Source organism: Taudactylus pleione, unplaced genomic scaffold, assembly GCF_031769625.1.
Source record: "Taudactylus pleione unplaced genomic scaffold, aTauple2 ptg000168l, whole genome shotgun sequence".
Classification (NCBI taxonomy): Eukaryota; Metazoa; Chordata; class Amphibia; order Anura; family Myobatrachidae; genus Taudactylus; species Taudactylus pleione.
The window spans coordinates 469,834-487,913 of record NW_028284570.1 but is presented as its reverse complement, the minus strand read 5'-3'; the positions used below and the strand labels follow the sequence as shown (position 1 = coordinate 487,913).

The window sequence follows — 18,080 nt, the reverse complement described above, 5'->3', positions numbered from 1 at the left end:
TCAGTGTAGCTGTGGCAGCTGGTGATGTAAAGCCAGTGATATTAGACACTATCGGTGTAGCTGTGGTAGCTGGTGATGTAGAGCCAGTGATATTAGACACTATCAGTGTAGCTGTGGTAGCTGGTGACTTAGAGCCAGTGATATTAGACACTATCAGTGTAGCTGTGGTAGCTGGTGACTTAGAGCCAGTGATATTAGACACTATCAGTGTAGCTGTGGAAGCTGGTGACTTAGAGCCAGTGATATTAGACACTATCAGTGTAGCTGTGGTAGCTGGTGATATGATGAGCTGTGGTAGCTGGAGACTTAGAGGCAGCCAGTGATATGAGACACTATCGGTGTAGCTGTGGTAGCTGGTGATGTAGAGCCAGTGATATTAGATACTATCAGTGTAGCTGTAGCAGCTGGTGACTTAGAGCCAGTAATATTAGATACTATAAATGTAGCTGTGGTAGTTGGTGACTTAGAGCCAGTGATATTAGACACTATCGGTGTAGCTGTGGTAGCTGGTGACTTAGAGCCAGTGATATTAGATACTATCGGTGTAGCTGTGGTAGCTGCTGATGTAGAGCCAGTGATATTAGACACTATCAGTGTAGCTGTGGTAGCTGGTGATATGATGAGCTGTGGTAGCTGGAGACTTAGCGGCAGCCAGTGATATGAGACACTATCGGTGTAGCTGTGGTAGCTGTTGATGTAGAGCCAGTGATATTAGACACTATCAGTGTAGCTGTGGTAGCTGGTGACTTAGAGCCAGTGATATTAGACACTATCAGTGTAGCTGTGGTAGCTGGTGATATGATGAGCTGTGGTAGCTGGAGACTTAGAGGCAGACAGTGATATTAGACACTATCGGTGTAGCTGTGGTAGCTGGTGACTTAGAGCCAGTGATATTAGATACTATCGGTGTAGCTGTGGTAGTTGGTGATGTAGAGCCAGTGATATCAGACACTATCGGTGTAGCTGTAGCAGCTGGTGACTTAGAGCCAGTGATATCAGACACTATCAATGTAGCTGTGGTAGCTGGTGACTTAGAGCCAGTGATATTAGACACTATCAGTGTAGCTGTGGTAGCTGGTGACTTAGAGCCAGTGATATTAGATACTATCGGTGTAGCTGTGGTAGCTGGTGACTTAGAGCCAGTGATATTAGACACTATCAGTGTAGCTGTGGTAGCTGGTGACTTAGAGCCAGTGATATTAGACACTATCAGTGTAGCTGTGGTAGCTGGTGATATGATGAGCTGTGGTAGCTGGAGACTTAGAGGCAGCCAGTGATATTAGACACTATCTGTGTAGCTGTGGTAGCTGGTGATGTAGAGCCAGTGATATTAGATACTATCGGTGTAACTGTGGTAGCTGGTGACTTAGAGCCAGTGATATTAGATACTATCAATGTAGCTGTGGTAGCTGGTGACTTAGAGCCAGTGATATTAGACACTATCGGTGTAGCTGTGGTAGCTGGTGACTTAGAGCCAGTGATATTAGGTACTATCGGTGTAGCTGTGGTAGCTGGTGACTTAGAGCCAGTGATATTAGACACTATCGGTGTAGCTGTGGTAGCTGGTGACTTATAGCCAATGATATGAGACACTATCGGTGTATCTGTGGTAGCTGGTGACTTAAAGCCAGTGATATTAGACACTATCGGTGTAGCTGTGGTAGCTGGTGACTTAGAGCCACTGATATTAGACACTATCGGGGTAGCTGGTGACTTAGAGCCAGTGATATTAGACACTATCGGTGTAGCTGTGGTAGCTGGTGACTTAGAGCCAGTGATATTAGACACTATCGATGTAGTTGTGGTAGCTGGTGACTTAGAGCCAGTGATATTAGATACTATCGGTGTAGCTGTGGTAGCTGGTGATGTAGAGCCAGTGATATTAGACACTATCAGTGTAGTTGTGGTAGCTGGTGACTTAGAGCCAGTGATATTAGACACTATCGTGGTAGCTGGTGACTTAGAGCCAGTGATATTAGACACTATCGGTGTAGCTGTGGTAGCTAGTGATGTAGAGCCAGTGATATTAGACACTATCAATGTAGCTGTTGTAGCTGGTGACTTAGAGCCAGTGATATTAGACACTATCGGTGTATCTGTGGTAGCTGGTGATGTAGAGCCAGTGATATTAGACACTATCAATGTAGCTGTGGTAGCTGGTGACTTAGAGCCAGTGATATTAGACACTATTGGTGTAGCTGTAATAGATGGTGATGTAGAGCCAGTGATATTAGACACTATTGGTCTAGCTGTAATAGATGGTGATGTAGAGCCAGTGATATTAGACACTATTGGTCTAGCTGTAATAGATGGTGATGTAGAGCCAGTGATATTAGACACTATTGGTGTAGCTGTAATAGATGGTGATGTAGAGCCAAGGATAATAGACACTACCGGTGTACTCGTAGCTGTGGGAGCTGGTAATGTGGATCTAGTTTGATATGGGATTTCAGGACTGGTCACATATAAAGAGAAGAATATTTTCGTGGCATCATTACTGGTGGAAAGTGGTGATGAATTACCGCTGTTTGTGGCTGATGAGATTCCTGTGACTGCCGGTCCTAAAGTAACCAGAGATGTAGTGGAACCAGTCTCCTGAGCCGTAGTGGATGGCGGTTTGATAGTTGGTGGTCTTGTACGTGATGTGATGGTATCTGGTCCTGGCAGCTCTGTAGTGGTTATAAAGTTAGATGGTCCTGTAATAGCTGTGGGTGATGTGGGAACACTCCAATCTACAGTGCCTCTATCAGTGTCCGTCAGAGTGACGAAGAGTTCTGGGCCACCCTTTACATCTCGGCTAATATTTCTCATGTCGTCCCTTCTTTCGATGGTGGGTACCAAGGAGGTGTCACTCATATATAATTCATACGTGGCTCCTAAAACCATGACACAAAGGAAAAAAAGATAAACATCCATAGATGTAAGACAGAAGGTATAAATCACATACTGGATATATATATACTCTGTATAGAGATATTAGATTGTACGCTCGACTGGGGCACCCACCTACCACTGATTGGAATAAACATTGGGCCTGATTCAGACCCACTCGCGAGCGGCTGTCCGCTCGCACGTGGGTCGATGGTCTGCACTGAGCATGCGCACGACGGAGGGAGCTCCGTCGTGCGCATGCGCCAGACACGACGAGCGAAGGACTTTCGATCAAAGGGGGCGTGTCCGATCAAAGGGGGCGTGCTGTCAATGTTGATTGACAGCACGCCCCCTTTGGTGGGCGTGCCGGGGGCGTGCCTCACTGACGGGGGCGTTCCCACGGGAACGCCTCCCGTCAGAAGCCGGCCCACTGACATCACTAGTGATGTCAGTGGGAGTGATTTTGGCTCTGATAGAGCCAGAATCACTCCGGAGCTTGCGGTTGAAAACCTCAACCGCAGGCTCCGGCTCGCAATTTCGATGGTCGCGTTGGTCACGACCATCGCGGCAATCAAAATGCACGCTCGTATAGCCTGTGGGTGGTGACCCACAGCTATACGAGCGTCCAGGAGGACGCTCCATGAAAATGGAGCCCGGCCCTCATGCAGAGCGTGCGCTCTGCTCAGAGCGTACGGCTCTGAATGAGGGCCATTATCCGTACAGCGCCGCACACATTGTTGGTGCTATATCAAAATTATTAATAATTGGCTACAACCGTAAATGCAGCGATAGTCTGTAAAATAATCTGTAAATTAACTGATATAGAACAATCACATATAATACTGATGTGGGCCTGAGGCTGGCAGGATGTTTGTGTTTGTAATTCAGCTGCGTCACTTTTCCCGTCCGGGTTTCTAAAGCGGTTTCCTCATTTAAATATAAATGTCAAATTCTTATTTATAAAGTCAGACTGACAAACAGGCGTTATTTATACATTGGAGGTACGGTATGCTAAGTAGCCGCGCGAACGCTCTTTCGTGATAGCGTGCCTCTTCTCGTGCATACTGTACTCCTACACCCACAGGCACAAGTGTTATTTTCTTTTGCAGGAAGACATTAAATATGTGATATAAAAGGGGTGGAGAGGTTACATGTACAGGAGGGCGCACGGGCTATTATTCCTCGCAATATGCTGTATGTTACCCCAGAGGTGCCGGAGATCTGGGCTCATCCTGTAATTTTAATGGGCTGCAGAAAATGCCAGATGTTATCATTACAGGAAAGAGGTGCGCTCGTATTCTAACAATTTATACCCTGAATTCGGTACGGCAGCTACCACAGTGGGCTCTGCATCCCACAATATGCAACAAAGAAAAGCAGAGGCTAGTGCAGCACCGTGTAGAATTCAGTACAGAAAAGTTTATCAAAAACACTTAATAAATACTATACTTCCCAATATAAACTGTAAATGACGTAACAATAAATCGTAAATAGATAGCAGAATGTATTAATTGGTGATATATGGCATATGTCAGTACAATCAAAAGTCCTGTAGGGTAATTAGCCAAACTTGATCTATGGCTGTCCGCAAATAGCTATAATAGTAATGCTGATGAGGAGTGAAAAATCACACAAGTGTTACCCAGTTTAAAACAGACACATATGGATGAAACGTTAGTTATACCCCTTTTCCACCTAAATTCCGGGTCTGACCTGGAGTTGGAACAAAGGCCCTCATTCAGAGCCACTCGCTATTTGCGGTCGTTCGTTCTAAAACAAGGGGTGGCTATTCAAATGAACCGTTCGCTGTTTGCATTCTGTTCACGCCCCTATGTCTGAACGAGCGAACAAAACTTGCGTTAGTTTTTTTTAAAAATACGCCCCCTGGCCGCTCGCATCCTACGTCATGTCCGCTATTTATTAGATTAATCGAGTACATCGACCAGGGTATCAGCTGCTCGCTATTCTTGGGGCTGGTGTTTGCTACCACAATTTTGCGAGCAGTTCTGGCTCTAAAATAACCCAGTGACGTGGTCAATGACGCTGCTGTTTTAAATAGGCACACCTATAAAACGCCCGTTTTGACCTTTAAGCACGCCTGCGATCGGATCTCCACTACCCGTTTTCAAGCATCTTCCCATGTTACCACCCACATACGCCTCTTTCTGTCATTCAAATTATCAGGCATTCGCTATTTTGCGAGCACATGAATTTCGTCCGCACTGAGTTGTTCGCGCATGCGTATAACGATCCGTATGCATGCGCAGTTGGGCAAACATCGCTCGGAGCGAACGAGCAGCGACTTGCGTCCGGCTCTGAATCAGGGCCAAAGTTCCTATCCGGATCAGACCCGGAATTTTGCCGGTGCTGAGTCGGGATATTCCCGAGTCAGCGCCGCTCACATCGCAGTCGGGTCTGCATAGACCCAGCTTTTGCGGAGTGAAAGTGGACGCTTGGAGATGACGTCATCTCCAAGCGACACTGAAGCTGGACCAATCGGCCGGCTAGCAGCGCACTCCAGGTCTTCGTGACCCGGAGTGCGCTGTTCCCATAGCAGGGTTTCACGGGCTACGCCCGTGTTAAACCCTGCTAGTTACCCGGGTTGGATTGCCGGGTCACTCGACCCGGCGATCCAACCCTCTGCCCTTTTACACCAGGGAGCTGCCCTGGTTAACCCTTCAAAAACCCGGGTTTTAGCTCCGGTGTAAAAGGGGTATTAGTAGCAAAAGTGTTTCAATTGTAAAGGAGATGATAGCTGGTTGTGTCAGCTGGTATACTTGCAAATACTTGCGCTGCACTACCCTCTTTTTTTCCCAGATGTTATCATTGCCTTATGTAATAATGAGATTGGCACATGTACAGTTAATAGACATGTGCCATATGTAATAAAGAGGAATACCCCATTTATACACCATGGGGCATATTTAATTGGGGGCGAGAATAGCAAAAATCCCGCACCTGTGAGCTTTTGCCTGCAGGTGTGTGATTTTTGTTATACAATTAGGTACTAGGTTTTTTTTTACTATTTTGAGCGCTGGGAGGTTTTTTTTACGCACCTCCAGAGCACGACCACTGTTTCCTAAAATCCACAATTTTCGTAAAAAAGGTCTGAAAATGCTCAATACCCTCCTAATGACTAATTAAGCAATTGGAAGTTTTCAATTAGCTTATTAGTCTGTAATACTCACCTTCCGAAGTGCTGTCTTCTGCATCCAGTGTCGGGACCCCGGTCTCCTGCAGCAGCGGTGAGCATGTCAATGTGTGTTAGTGTCTGTAAGTCTGTATGAGAGTGTGGTGACCGCACCGGGTGTCACCCTGTGCAGGAAAGCCACTGGAGTGAGAGTTGGGGGGGGGGTTGATTCAAATTTCCATACCCCCACCTCTAAATTCCCACTTCGAGCACTGCATGGGGTAATAAAAAGAAGTGCCCCATGTAACAAAGAGAAGTTCCACAGGTCATGGCGAGAACTGTCTCATGTAATAAAGAGAAGTTCCCCATGTAATAAAGAGAAGTTCCCCATTCAATATAAAAATGCCCATGTGATAAATAGAAGTACCCCATGTAATAAATAGAACTACCCCATGTAATAAAAAGAAGTGTCCCATTTAACAAAGAGAAGTGCCCCATGTAATAGAGAGAATATTCATATTAAATAAACAAAATTGCCTCACATAATAAAGAAAAGCAACCATGTAAAAAAAAGAAATGCCACATTTAATAAAGAGAAATACACCCTGTAATTGAGTGCCACATAAAATAGAGAGAAGTGCCCCATGTAATAAAGATAATTGCCCCATTTAATAAAGATAAGTACCCTATGTAATAAAGAGTGTGCCCCATGTAAAAAAAGAGAAGTACCCCATGTAATAAAGAGAGGTGCACCATGTAATAAAAAGACGTGTACCATGTAATAAAAGGCGGTGCAGCATGTATGTCATATGTATACACAATGGTGTCTTTTATGGTGTAGTTAGAATTAGATGCTTATACACCATAAGCTTATTCAAAACTGTGTTTCATAAGAAAGAAGGAGAGGAGTTGGAGGTGGGCAGTGATGCCAGGAATCCCACATATCTGACTAGGAGCGGAGCCAAATAACGCAATTCCCATGGAATCACGTCATTAGGCACCGCCCCCTGCCCACAGACCGCACGATCCCTGAGAAAACTCTCCCCATTCTGCCCACTTTACTAGAAAGTGGGTAGAATTTGAGAGAAGTGCCTACTCTTCCAGTGGTGCGGGGTGTTACCTGAAAAATTGGGAGCCTCCTGCAGGTCCCGGGAGGGTAGGCAAGTACAGTATGAGTTCTATCTGATTCTATTCCCATATCTGAATCAGGTCCAAAGATCGCTGTCTGGTTCGTACATGTCCTGACAGATAAGTGTTTACATTGCAAGTATAGTCAATATTGAATAACCCTGTAACTAATCCAGGTAAATAATTGTGTATTACATTATTGCTTATTTCTATAATTAAGGCAACACTGCCACCTACTGTCTATTAGTATTCATGTATATTTTCTAGTTGTACCTTTTACCATTTCAGGAGCTATTCCAGAGAGCAGGGTATATAAGCTGCCATTTGCAAGTTGCCAGTCTCGTTATTGGGATGATAGCCTGCAATCGTGCCCACATTAAGAGGACCAACCTTATTCCAGGCACTGAAGCAAGTGGCAGGGGCTCTCTGGAATATCAGACTGAATGTTACGCTGTCACATATACCAACCTGAGTATATTCATTGAATCATTTTCTCAATAAATTGTATTTGTTAGTACTAGCACCTCCCTGTGTGTCTCATTAGTACCTGTGTAATCAAAGAACCTGATTCCACTTGGAACAATGTAATAAAGAAAAGTGTCCCATGTAATAAAGAGAAGTCACCTATGTAATAAAGACAAGTGACCTATGTAATAAAGAAAAGTGTCCCATGTAATAAAGAGAAGTGACCCATGTAATAAAGAGAAGTGTCCCATGTAATAAAGAGAAGTGACCCATGTAATAAAGAGAAGTGACCTATGTAATAAAGAGAAGTGACCTATGTAATAAAGAAAAGTGTCCCATGTAATAAAGAGAAGTGTCCCATGTAATAAAGAGAAGTGACCCATGTAATAAAGAGAAGTGTCCCATGTAATAAAGAGAAGTGACCCATGTAATAAAGAAAAGTGTCCCATGTAATAAAGAGAAGGGACCTATGTAATAAAGAAAAGTGTCCCATGTAATAAAGAGAAGTGTCCCATGTAATAAAGAGAAGTGACCTATGTAATAAAGAAAAGTGTCCCATGTAATAAAGAGAAGTGACCTATGCTATCTATCTGCATAGGCGCCCAAGATGGCTGCCTCACCTTTTACATGCTCCTGAACATCTCCATAAAACAGCTTAAATTCTACAAAAGTGACATCAGAAGCACAAGAATTATCCAAGGACTTACCTGTGACTTGTACTGCACTACATGGACATCTCTCCAAAATCAACGGATTGCATTCCTGCACTGAGATTCACATTGGATTGGATTGAAACCTCTGCCCTCTCCACCAGAACCCAGACTGGCATTACCTCTGCAGTGGACACCCCAGAGTAAAGGTACTGTGGAATACAAATTATCTTTGGCTCTAGCTCCCCCCTAAGACATCATTCACCTCTGTTCTCTGCTCAGCAAATAACTCTGATTTCTTGCATTAATAAGCTAAAATACAGTATCCCCAGTCTCTGAAATCTGGAAGTCTGGTCATTTTAAAACACAGGATCCCATTTTTCCTTTTTTTTCCCCTGGAGACATGTTATCTTTACCCTTGCACAGAATATCTACTTCAAAAGGAGCCTCACACTGGGTTTTCACACCTATACAATAGGAATGGCTTCTAACACCTTTCCACAAGCCTGCTTTGCCCTGGAATAATTTGTGTAACTAAATCATCAACTGAAAAGACAAGTTAGCTTATTTAGATATTCCTTATTCAAAATATACCTTTTGTACAAGAGAGAAGCAACTGGACATAGCAATGGCCAAAGTAAATCAGTCTGCTCATTAATCCCATTATAACTTCTGGATCACACACAGAGCTGAGAAAACAGAAAAATAAAAACTACTTGATCTTCTCTCATCAAATGCAATTCATGCTCTCTCATCGATGACCCAATGTATAGTTACACCTCCAGCTTTATGCTTTCACTCCGCCCACCACGAGCAGCAGTTCCTATTGATCCAGCACAGGCTTCTATTCTTAAATCCCTTGGCAAGTTCAAAAAAACTCAACGGGGCAGTCGTGGGAAGCGAGGACGAAAATCTCTTATCCGCTGTAACCACGTAAGTTCCTTGCCTTCAGGTTCACCAGTTTCATATAGGAGACAAATAGAAGTGGTACCTATCACACAGCCCTGTGCTTGGAAGAACAGATCATTAACTCCCGCTCTGTGACTGACATCCCCAGAGCTCCCACACTCAATATAAAGAAAACTACAGGCCCTCTGGTATGCCCAATCAGGTCCGTCCATTGTAATGCCAGATCTATGAGAAACAAGACTGCTACAATTGCTGACCTTATTGAATCTGCAGATCTTGCCTGTATTACAGAGACTTGGCTAGATGAAAATGCAGCACCTATCTTGGAAGCTGCAGTTCCAACAAATTATTCTGTCATTCACAACCCAAGACTTAACCGCAGGGGAGGGGGAGTGGCCATCTGCTTTAGAAAAGCACTTAAACTTAGGGTCCACCCAATGGAAATGACTCACTCATTTGAGTGCATCGCTGCTCGGAGTTCTACAGAATTAGGATTCAGAGTATTTCTCATTTACTGCCCCCCTGGAGATGGAAAGATATTTCTACAAGAATTTGCAGATATTGTTGCTGGACTAGTTCTGGAGCATCAAAGATGGCTGAGCCTTGGGGATTTCAATGCATGGGTTGATTATGAGCTCTCTCACCTTGGGCAAGATCTCCTGTGCACAATGAATGCTCTGGGCCTCACACAAGTCATTCCTTCAGCTACTCATATAAGTGGTACTCTGGATCTTGTCTTCCAGATTGGATTAGAAGTCTCTGACCTAAATATAAACCCAGTCACATGGTCAGACCACCACTCAATTCGCTTCTCAGGCGCAACCCCTCAAAATAGAACTTTACCCATGGAGTTGACAAGGTATCGCCCAAGGAGGGGCATGACCCCCCAGGCTCTTGGAGCAAACCTGGATCTTTCTGCGGTAATGGGGGCCTGTGAAGATCCTTGTTCCCTGGTCCATTACTATAACAGGGATGTGACAGCTGCAATGGATATTACTGCCCCTGTGCGTATAAGACCCCTCATACCACACCGTCAAGCCCCTTGGTTTGACAGTAGTGTTAGTGAACTCAAGAAAAGGGGGCGTAGACTTGAAAGACAATGGAGGAAGACAAACCTGGTAGACGATAAGTTAACACTAATCAAACATATAAGAGAATATCAATCAACAATCACCCGTAAGAAAACAGAGTTCCTTTCAAATGAGATCAAGGCAGCAAACAATAGGCCGGCTCAGCTTTTCCGTACAGTGGAGATGCTTTGCAAACCAGCATGCCTGCAGTATGATCAATCCCTCTCCCAGTCAAGATGCAATGAGTTTGCAAAATTCTTTGAAGATAAAGTATCCTCCATCCGGGCTGGAATCCCCACAGTGCCATCAAAGGAGTGCCAAACTACCAAGCCTGCCAAGGTAAGCCACCAGTCTCCCTGGAACAGCTTTGACATAATGGATGTAAAAGACATTGCCAAAATTATCAGAATGTTGCGACCCACCACCTGTGATCTGGACCCTGCCTCAACCAAGCTTCTGATAGGGTGTATAGACATTATTGGCCTTGTAATTGCAAAAATAGTTCAATGCTCTTTGCAAACAGCCATTTTTCCAGAACCACTAAAGGAAGCAATTGTTAGACCACTTCTTAAAAAACCTAATTTAGACCCCGACTGCATGACTAACTATAGACCAGTATCAAACCTTCCTTTTCTAGGAAAGGTCATTGAGAAAGTGGTGGCAATGCAACTGGAAACCCACCTGTCTACCAATGATATTTATGATCTATTCCAGTAAGGATTCAGGAGAAGACATATCACTGAATCAGTCCTTTTATGTGTGCTTAATGATCTTCTGATGGCAAGAGACAGAAGTGATTGTTCAATCTTAATCCTTCTGGATCTCTCAGCAGCATTTGATACTGTGGATCATGGGATTCTAATTGAGCGCCTGAAAAATTTCTGTGGACTGGATGGCACAGTCCTTAAATGGTTCAAATCATTTCTCACTGGCAGGTCACAGAGAGTTTCTTCTGGAGTAAACTCTTCACCACCAGTGCCACTTCCATGCAGTGTCCCACAGGGTTCTATACTATCTCCCATGCTGTTTGCAGTATACATGCTACCATTGGGTGATATAATCAGATGTCCAGGCCTGGTCTACCACTGCTATGCAGATGATACACAACTGTACCTGTCCTTTGCTCCAGGTACAAAGGACCCAATAACAACCCTAAATGGCTGCCTAGCTGAGCTTCAGGAGTGGATGAGTGCAAGTTGGCTGCGACTGAACCCTGATAAAACAGAGGTCCTTATGATAGGTCACAAGTCAGGGCTACAGCATAGCCAACCAACAGGACTTACGCTTGGGGGTTCAGAATTACAAAACACTGAACATGTGCGGAATCTTGGTGTTGTCCTGGATAGTGGCCTGACACTTAAACATCAGGTATCAGCCACAATCAAATCCTCATTCTTTCATCTGAGGAACATAGCCAGAATCAAGCACTTAATGCCCTCAGAAGATCTGCCTAAAGTCATACATGCATTTATATCATCACGCCTAGACTACTGCAATGCCCTTTACCTCGGTCTCCCAGCAAAAGAATTGCACCGCTTTCAGATGGTACAAAATGCAGCTGCCAGGCTATTAATCAACCAGCCCCGTTCCAGCCACATAACACCCATTATCTACTCCTTTCACTGGCTGCCTGTCAGATGGCGAATTGCTTTCAAGATTGGATTAATAACTTACAAAGCCCTTCATGACCATGGCCCAGGGTACCTGAAGCAGCTTCTGATTCCTTACTGTCCCACTCGATTACTGCGATCCGTTGACGAAGGACTATTAACAGTACCAACAATCTCCCGGAATTCGTCTGGGGGTCGAGCTTTCAGTGTTGTGGCTCCAACCTTTTGGAACTCACTTCCCTGCACAGTTCGAGAGGCCTCCACTCTAGAATCCTTCAAAAATAGACTCAAGACCTATTCACCCACGCATTTCACTGATGTCCCTGGTTTAAGCTTATTTTGTACTGTAAATGTAAAGCACTTTGAGTCCTTTAGGAGAAAAGCGCTATATAAATAAAATTATTATTATTATGTAATAAAGAGAAGTGTCAGATCTAAAAAAAAATCTTCACAGTAATTTATGAGAAAAGTGCAAATGTTTAAACTTTAAATGAATAAGGGGGTGATCTTAAATTGCTAGGGGGTTGGAAGTTTTCGAAGAGCATATTTTGAGGCTCTGCAAACCCATTAACTTATGTAATAGTAAGAATACTGAAATACACTGAATATTCAATGCTTGTTGACAATTGTGAACAATGGCATACAGCACAATTTATGCATTTTGTACATTTATATACATAACCATATCAAATCCCACCTATTTACCCCGATTACTGTGTACATATATGAATTTTATATATTACCTATATTCCTCATACCAAATTTCCATTGATGCCATTATCGACAGCTCGCCCCGTTTTGTAGGCAGGGAGGGGGGGTGGCTGGCCAAATGGAGGCGTTCCCGAAGGAGCGCAGGAAGATCACTGGGGCTTGCGGGAACGAGACACTACCACAAGGGTCTCGTCGCAAGCCCGACGGTCGTGATTGTCGCGACCATCGCGACCCTCAACTGGCCGCTCGCAAAAGCTGTGGGTGGTCACCCACAGCTTAGCGAGCGGCCAGGAGGCCGGCAAAAAAACCCAAAAAAAAACAGGCCGCCCAGATTCAGAGCGAGCGCTCACGAATGAGCGTCCGGTTCTGAATCAGGGCAACAGTCCTGTAGCTCGTTTCCACAATATGGGTACTTGTTATATGCCTGTGTAACGGATGGTCTCAGCCCCAAAGTTACCCATCCTCCACCTACTCCTTCCTTATCTCTCTAATGTGCCGAAGGGCATGGAGTTAAAATCCATTCAGCTATAAATCGAGGGGTTTTGTTTATTACAGTCCAGTCTAGGGATGGGACATCGATAGAAAACATTGGAAGTACTGATGTTTTTAACATTGAACACAAAGCATTCCGGCGTCGGTATATAGACAGCCGGCATCCCGTATGCCAGCATATTGACTACATCCCGTGTAGACGTACTGGCTATAATCAGGAGGGAGCTAGGGAGCCAGCAGAGAAAAGGCAATAGTAGAAGTAACAGAGGAACATTCATTTGTCCAGGATTATTCTATTTATTCTATAAAAGTCATCATTTGATCGTCATGTTCCTGTAGCATTGCGCTGTAGTTCAGGAGAAACAGACTCATTGAAGGAACTTACCTACTATTACAGACTATTAAACACAAGAGTGTTTACCCATATAACTCTTTAGGTCATTCCATTGCTATTGGATGTAAATGTAATGTATTTTTATGATATATAATGTTACTGTATTGTTGTGATACAAGAAATAGGAGTTATATGGAATGTTGATATAATTCATTGTATAACTGATATCTAACTAAAGAAATACATATTACATAATACTGTATGTGTGAGTAATACTTACCTCTAGCAGGCCAGAGGACTTTGTGATCTGTACCTGCGGAAACAAAAAATAACAGGTGAATTGTTTATATTATGTAATGTTCCTTAAACTAAAATACGCATAGTACATTTCATTACACCACACTCTACTGACTGAGATTTCCCTACATTTAGGCATTTAGACAGGGCATTTCCTAGGCTGCCCCTAAAATAATAGCCTAGGTGGCGGCACTAATAGTGTTAGAGAGAGAGATTGGTAACTGAATGCCCTTTAGTGGAATGAAAGAGGGGGAGGGGGGTTACAATTGTAAAGCGAGGGGCGGGGCTACGATGATGCAATTCAGAGCGAATCGCATCATTGGCCACTCGGACTGTTCACTTCACTCAGGAAGAGGGTGACACCAACAGGCTCCAGGAGACTTGTCTCCCAGATAGATAGATAGATAGATAGATAGATAGATAGATAGATAGATAGATAGATAGATAGATAGATAGATAGATAGATAGATAGATAGATAGATAGATAGATAGATAGATAGATAGATAGATAGATAGATAGATAGATAGATGCAGTGGCAAACGGAGGATTTCTAGAGGGGGGTTTCCAAATGATTGATTTTAGAGTGAGTGTGGCCAGTCCATGAAGAATGCATAATTAGTACTTATCCAGCTTTAATATGCATCATACAAAGTGTATTGTGTCATAATTCCAGCATATGAGCTGAATGTTTTTATTATAGATGTGGTCACCATTCCAGGGCATGGGAGCAAGTCCGGGAGCCTGGAGGAGCAGCAGAATAACCTAGCACTGCCCTGGACATATATGTAAATATTGGGCTCTGTAGCAGTGCATCCCTAACAGTGCATGTTTTCCAAATCCCCTAATTGGTGCACAGGTTATTTTATTTATTACTTTCTGATACATGTTAAAAGATCCATAGGTGGCACTATATATTTAATTTATGATACTGAGAAGAACGTGCAGCGCTAGTAAAATTCCATTATATTACTATTTCTATTGTGGTCATGGTGTGGGCTGGGGAGGGGGGTTTACAGGCAGATGGAAATCCCCCCCTGCGTTTGCCTATGAGATAGATAGATATGAGATAGATAGATAGATATGAGAGAGCTATATAGATAGCCAGTAGTTTCAGCATGTTAATGAAAGCTTGGAGATAGATTCGGAGTTTGAAAACCATCCGTCATCTCTGCACAGGTACTGTACATCTTCCATACCTGAGACTTTCATATCTGCCCACCTGCACTTTCCACACCTGAATAATAGTCTGTTTAAATTTTGTTTGCAAATGTGAGCCTGCACCATATCCCCTCCATGAATTAGCTTGCTGAGCAAATTGCTCAACACTCCTTCCCCCTATAGCAGCTGACCCAGTATCTCCTACAGACGTGCACCATCAGAGAGGCCTGCACACACAGGCCTGGCCTGCCATCTTCATGCCTGCAGCTTACGTATGTCACATAAAGCATGGGATTGTTACAGGGCTATGATCTGGGTTTGGCCTACTCTGTAACCTCAAATTAAACAATTTCTCAAGCACTGCACCTCAGGAATGCTAATACTCCACCCTCCTGCAGCTTCCCCTGGTAATTCCCAGCATTGCATAACATTATATGTTATTACTATTTTTGCAATAAGACCAGACTCACTTTGCATTATGTCACCTTTGTTGGTTTTCTGTTGTTACTGTGTACTTATTCCTGCAATACGCTGACTGCTTTCCGTATCTATCCATATCACCATAACACAGGCTTGCCTACCCTCCCGATTTGGCCGGGAGCCTCCCGATTTTCGGGTGCCGCTCCCAGCCCCCCGGAAAGGCACGCAAGCCTCCCGGAAGCCTCCGACCCTCTCGTCCTCCCCCTGAAAAGATTAGAAACCCCCGCAGCGGGGGAACCGGTGACGCGATTTGCGCTGAATCACGTCATCGCGGCCCCGCCCCCTGCTTCACACTGCCGAAAATAACGGCATTGTGAAGAGGGGCGGAGCCACGATGACGTGATCGTGTGGCTCCGCCCCCGGCTCCACCCCAATGTACCACCAACTGGCTGGCCCGCCCCCGGCTCCGCCCCCAATGACCGCCCCCCCCGCTGTTAGCCAACAATCAGCTCCCTCCCGGAAGGCTGGAGCTGATTGTCGGCAAGTATGCCATAACATGACCCCTTCCCTGTGTTGATATCTATGTATTTCTTCTGGTAATTCCCCACTGTATGTTATATAATTGCTTACCTCCCAACCATCCCTATGTTGGCAGGACAGACACACCTTTTGGACACTGTCCTGTCACCCCATCTCAGGTTGCAGTTGCCGTGTGTGTGTGTGTGCGTGTGTATGTGTGTGTGCGCGTGTGTGTGGGGGGGTCTGGGAGGCTCCACAGAGTATAGGTGCCATGCGAAGCATCTATTTACAGGAGAGATGGACTGAGGGCATGCCCAGATGGCTGCCTCGGCTGGTGCTTTCATGGGAAGGGTGAACAACATGTGGACTATTCATGTCTTACCTCCATGTATCAGTGACGTGCAGGCAGGGGAGGCTGAGCCTCACCTGTCAGATTCCAATGATTAGAATAATAGAAAGAAGATCTTTATAACTTATAAATATCATGTTTGTATTATTTTAATAGTTTTCTATAGCCAAAACTGACTGCATTTGTGGCGCTCCTCTGCATATACAGGGACAGATGAGAGAGAGGTAAGGCAGCAATGAGCAGAGCCTCCCCTGATGTGCACAAACTGTCTGGCTGGAGTGGGGGCGGGTCGCCGCGCCGCACCCAATGATAATGCAGAGAATAATGATATGGGGAGGCAGCTGTCAATCTGCTTCACTCAGGGGGCGGTGCATGGATCCAACCAGAGAGCAGGAGGGAGGCTCCTCCCCCAGTCCTCTCAGGTCTTCTCACTGATGCTGGCTGCTGGAGTCTGAGGGCTGGGCACAACAACACCAGTGTCCGCCCACCAAACCGTCCGCACCACCCTCCCCCTGGCAGCCAATCTTCCAGACGCATGACCAGTTCCCAGCAGCAGCCAGAGCAGAGATATGGAGGCTGTGGGGCTGCGAAGGAGGCTTGCTGTCTACTGCAGCAGCAACACCAGGTAGTGTTCCTATTCCCCAACTCAGTGCCCCCCTCACCCTGATCTCACTTACCTCCCCCATCCCAGTGTCTCCCCTTCTCCAGCCCAGTGCCCTCCACCATTTCAGACTCCCCCATCCCAGTGTCTCCTCCCTTCCCTCCCTAACAAGCTCACTGCCTGTGCCCCCAACCCACAACCCCCCAGCCAGCCCAATCGGTGCCCCCCCATTCAGCCCAGTGTCCCCCTTGTCCATCCCAGCATTCCTCCCCTCCCACCCCATGTCACTGCCACCACTTCCCATCTAGACCAGTGCCCCCCTGCAGAATCACTGTCCCTCTCATCCAGCCAAATGTCCCCAACATATAACTCCCCCCCCAGCTTTCCCCCCTCATCCAGCCTGGTATCCCCCCACTCATGTCACTGCCTCCCTAATTGGGAACAATACAGTCACCACTGAACCCCCTCCCTCATTAGGGAAGCCCCACTCCACTGACACCACAGGGTCCCCCCTATCCATCTGCTCCAGTGATCTCACAGATCCTGTGGGTAGCCTCATCTTAGTCTAACCACCCTCAGTATACGGTGGTACTCCCAAGTCCCGGAGATGCTGTAATTAACAGTAGATTGTGAGCTCTTCTACAGTTTGTACTGTTCTGTGTCAGGAGATGGCGCTGGGGTGTGTTCGTATTTTAGGAAAACCGAACCGCACATCTCTAGAAGACACACAGGTAGGATCACCGATAGGGCAAGGAGAAAAGGCTGGGGTAAGCATTAGTAAGACACTAATTCTAAAGAAACCATATTACTGATACAAATAGATAGATATGAGACAGATGGATGATATTTAGATAGATAAATATTGTAGACAGATAGATATACAGATTAATAGATAGATATGAGATAGATAGATAGATAAATAGATAGATAGATAGATATGAGATAGATTTATAGATAGATAGATATGATATAGATAGACAGATAGATAGTTAGATAGATAGATATGAGATAGATAGATAGATAGATAGATAGATAGATAGATAGATATGAGATATATAGATAGATATGAGATAGATAGATAGATAGATATGAGATAGATGGATAGATAGATAGATAGATAGATATGATATAGATAGATAGATAGATAGATAGATAGATAGATATGAGATAGATAGATAGATAGATATGAGATAGATAGATAGATATTAGATAGATACTTAGATAGATAGATAGATAGATAGATATGAGATAGATAGATAGATAGATATGAGATATATAGATAGATATGAGATATATAGATAGATATGAGATATATAGATAGATAGATAGATAGATAGATAGATATGTGATAGATAGATAGATATG

At 44.6% G+C, this 18,080-nt stretch overlaps 1 protein-coding gene across 1 annotated transcript in view; it reads right to left on the bottom strand.

Moving 5' to 3' along the window:
• The window catches only part of LOC148521391 (uncharacterized), a 106,292-nt gene extending 103,373 nt beyond the window's left edge, over positions 1 to 2,919 (bottom strand). Inside the window, exon 1 of the mRNA XM_088475214.1 lies at positions 2,523 to 2,919. Coding sequence (XP_088331340.1) covers positions 2,523 to 2,916 — 394 coding nt within the window. The 5' untranslated portion in view covers positions 2,917 to 2,919. The remainder of the gene's footprint in view (positions 1 to 2,522) is intronic.
• Between the last annotated feature and the right edge of the window lie 15,161 nt (positions 2,920 to 18,080).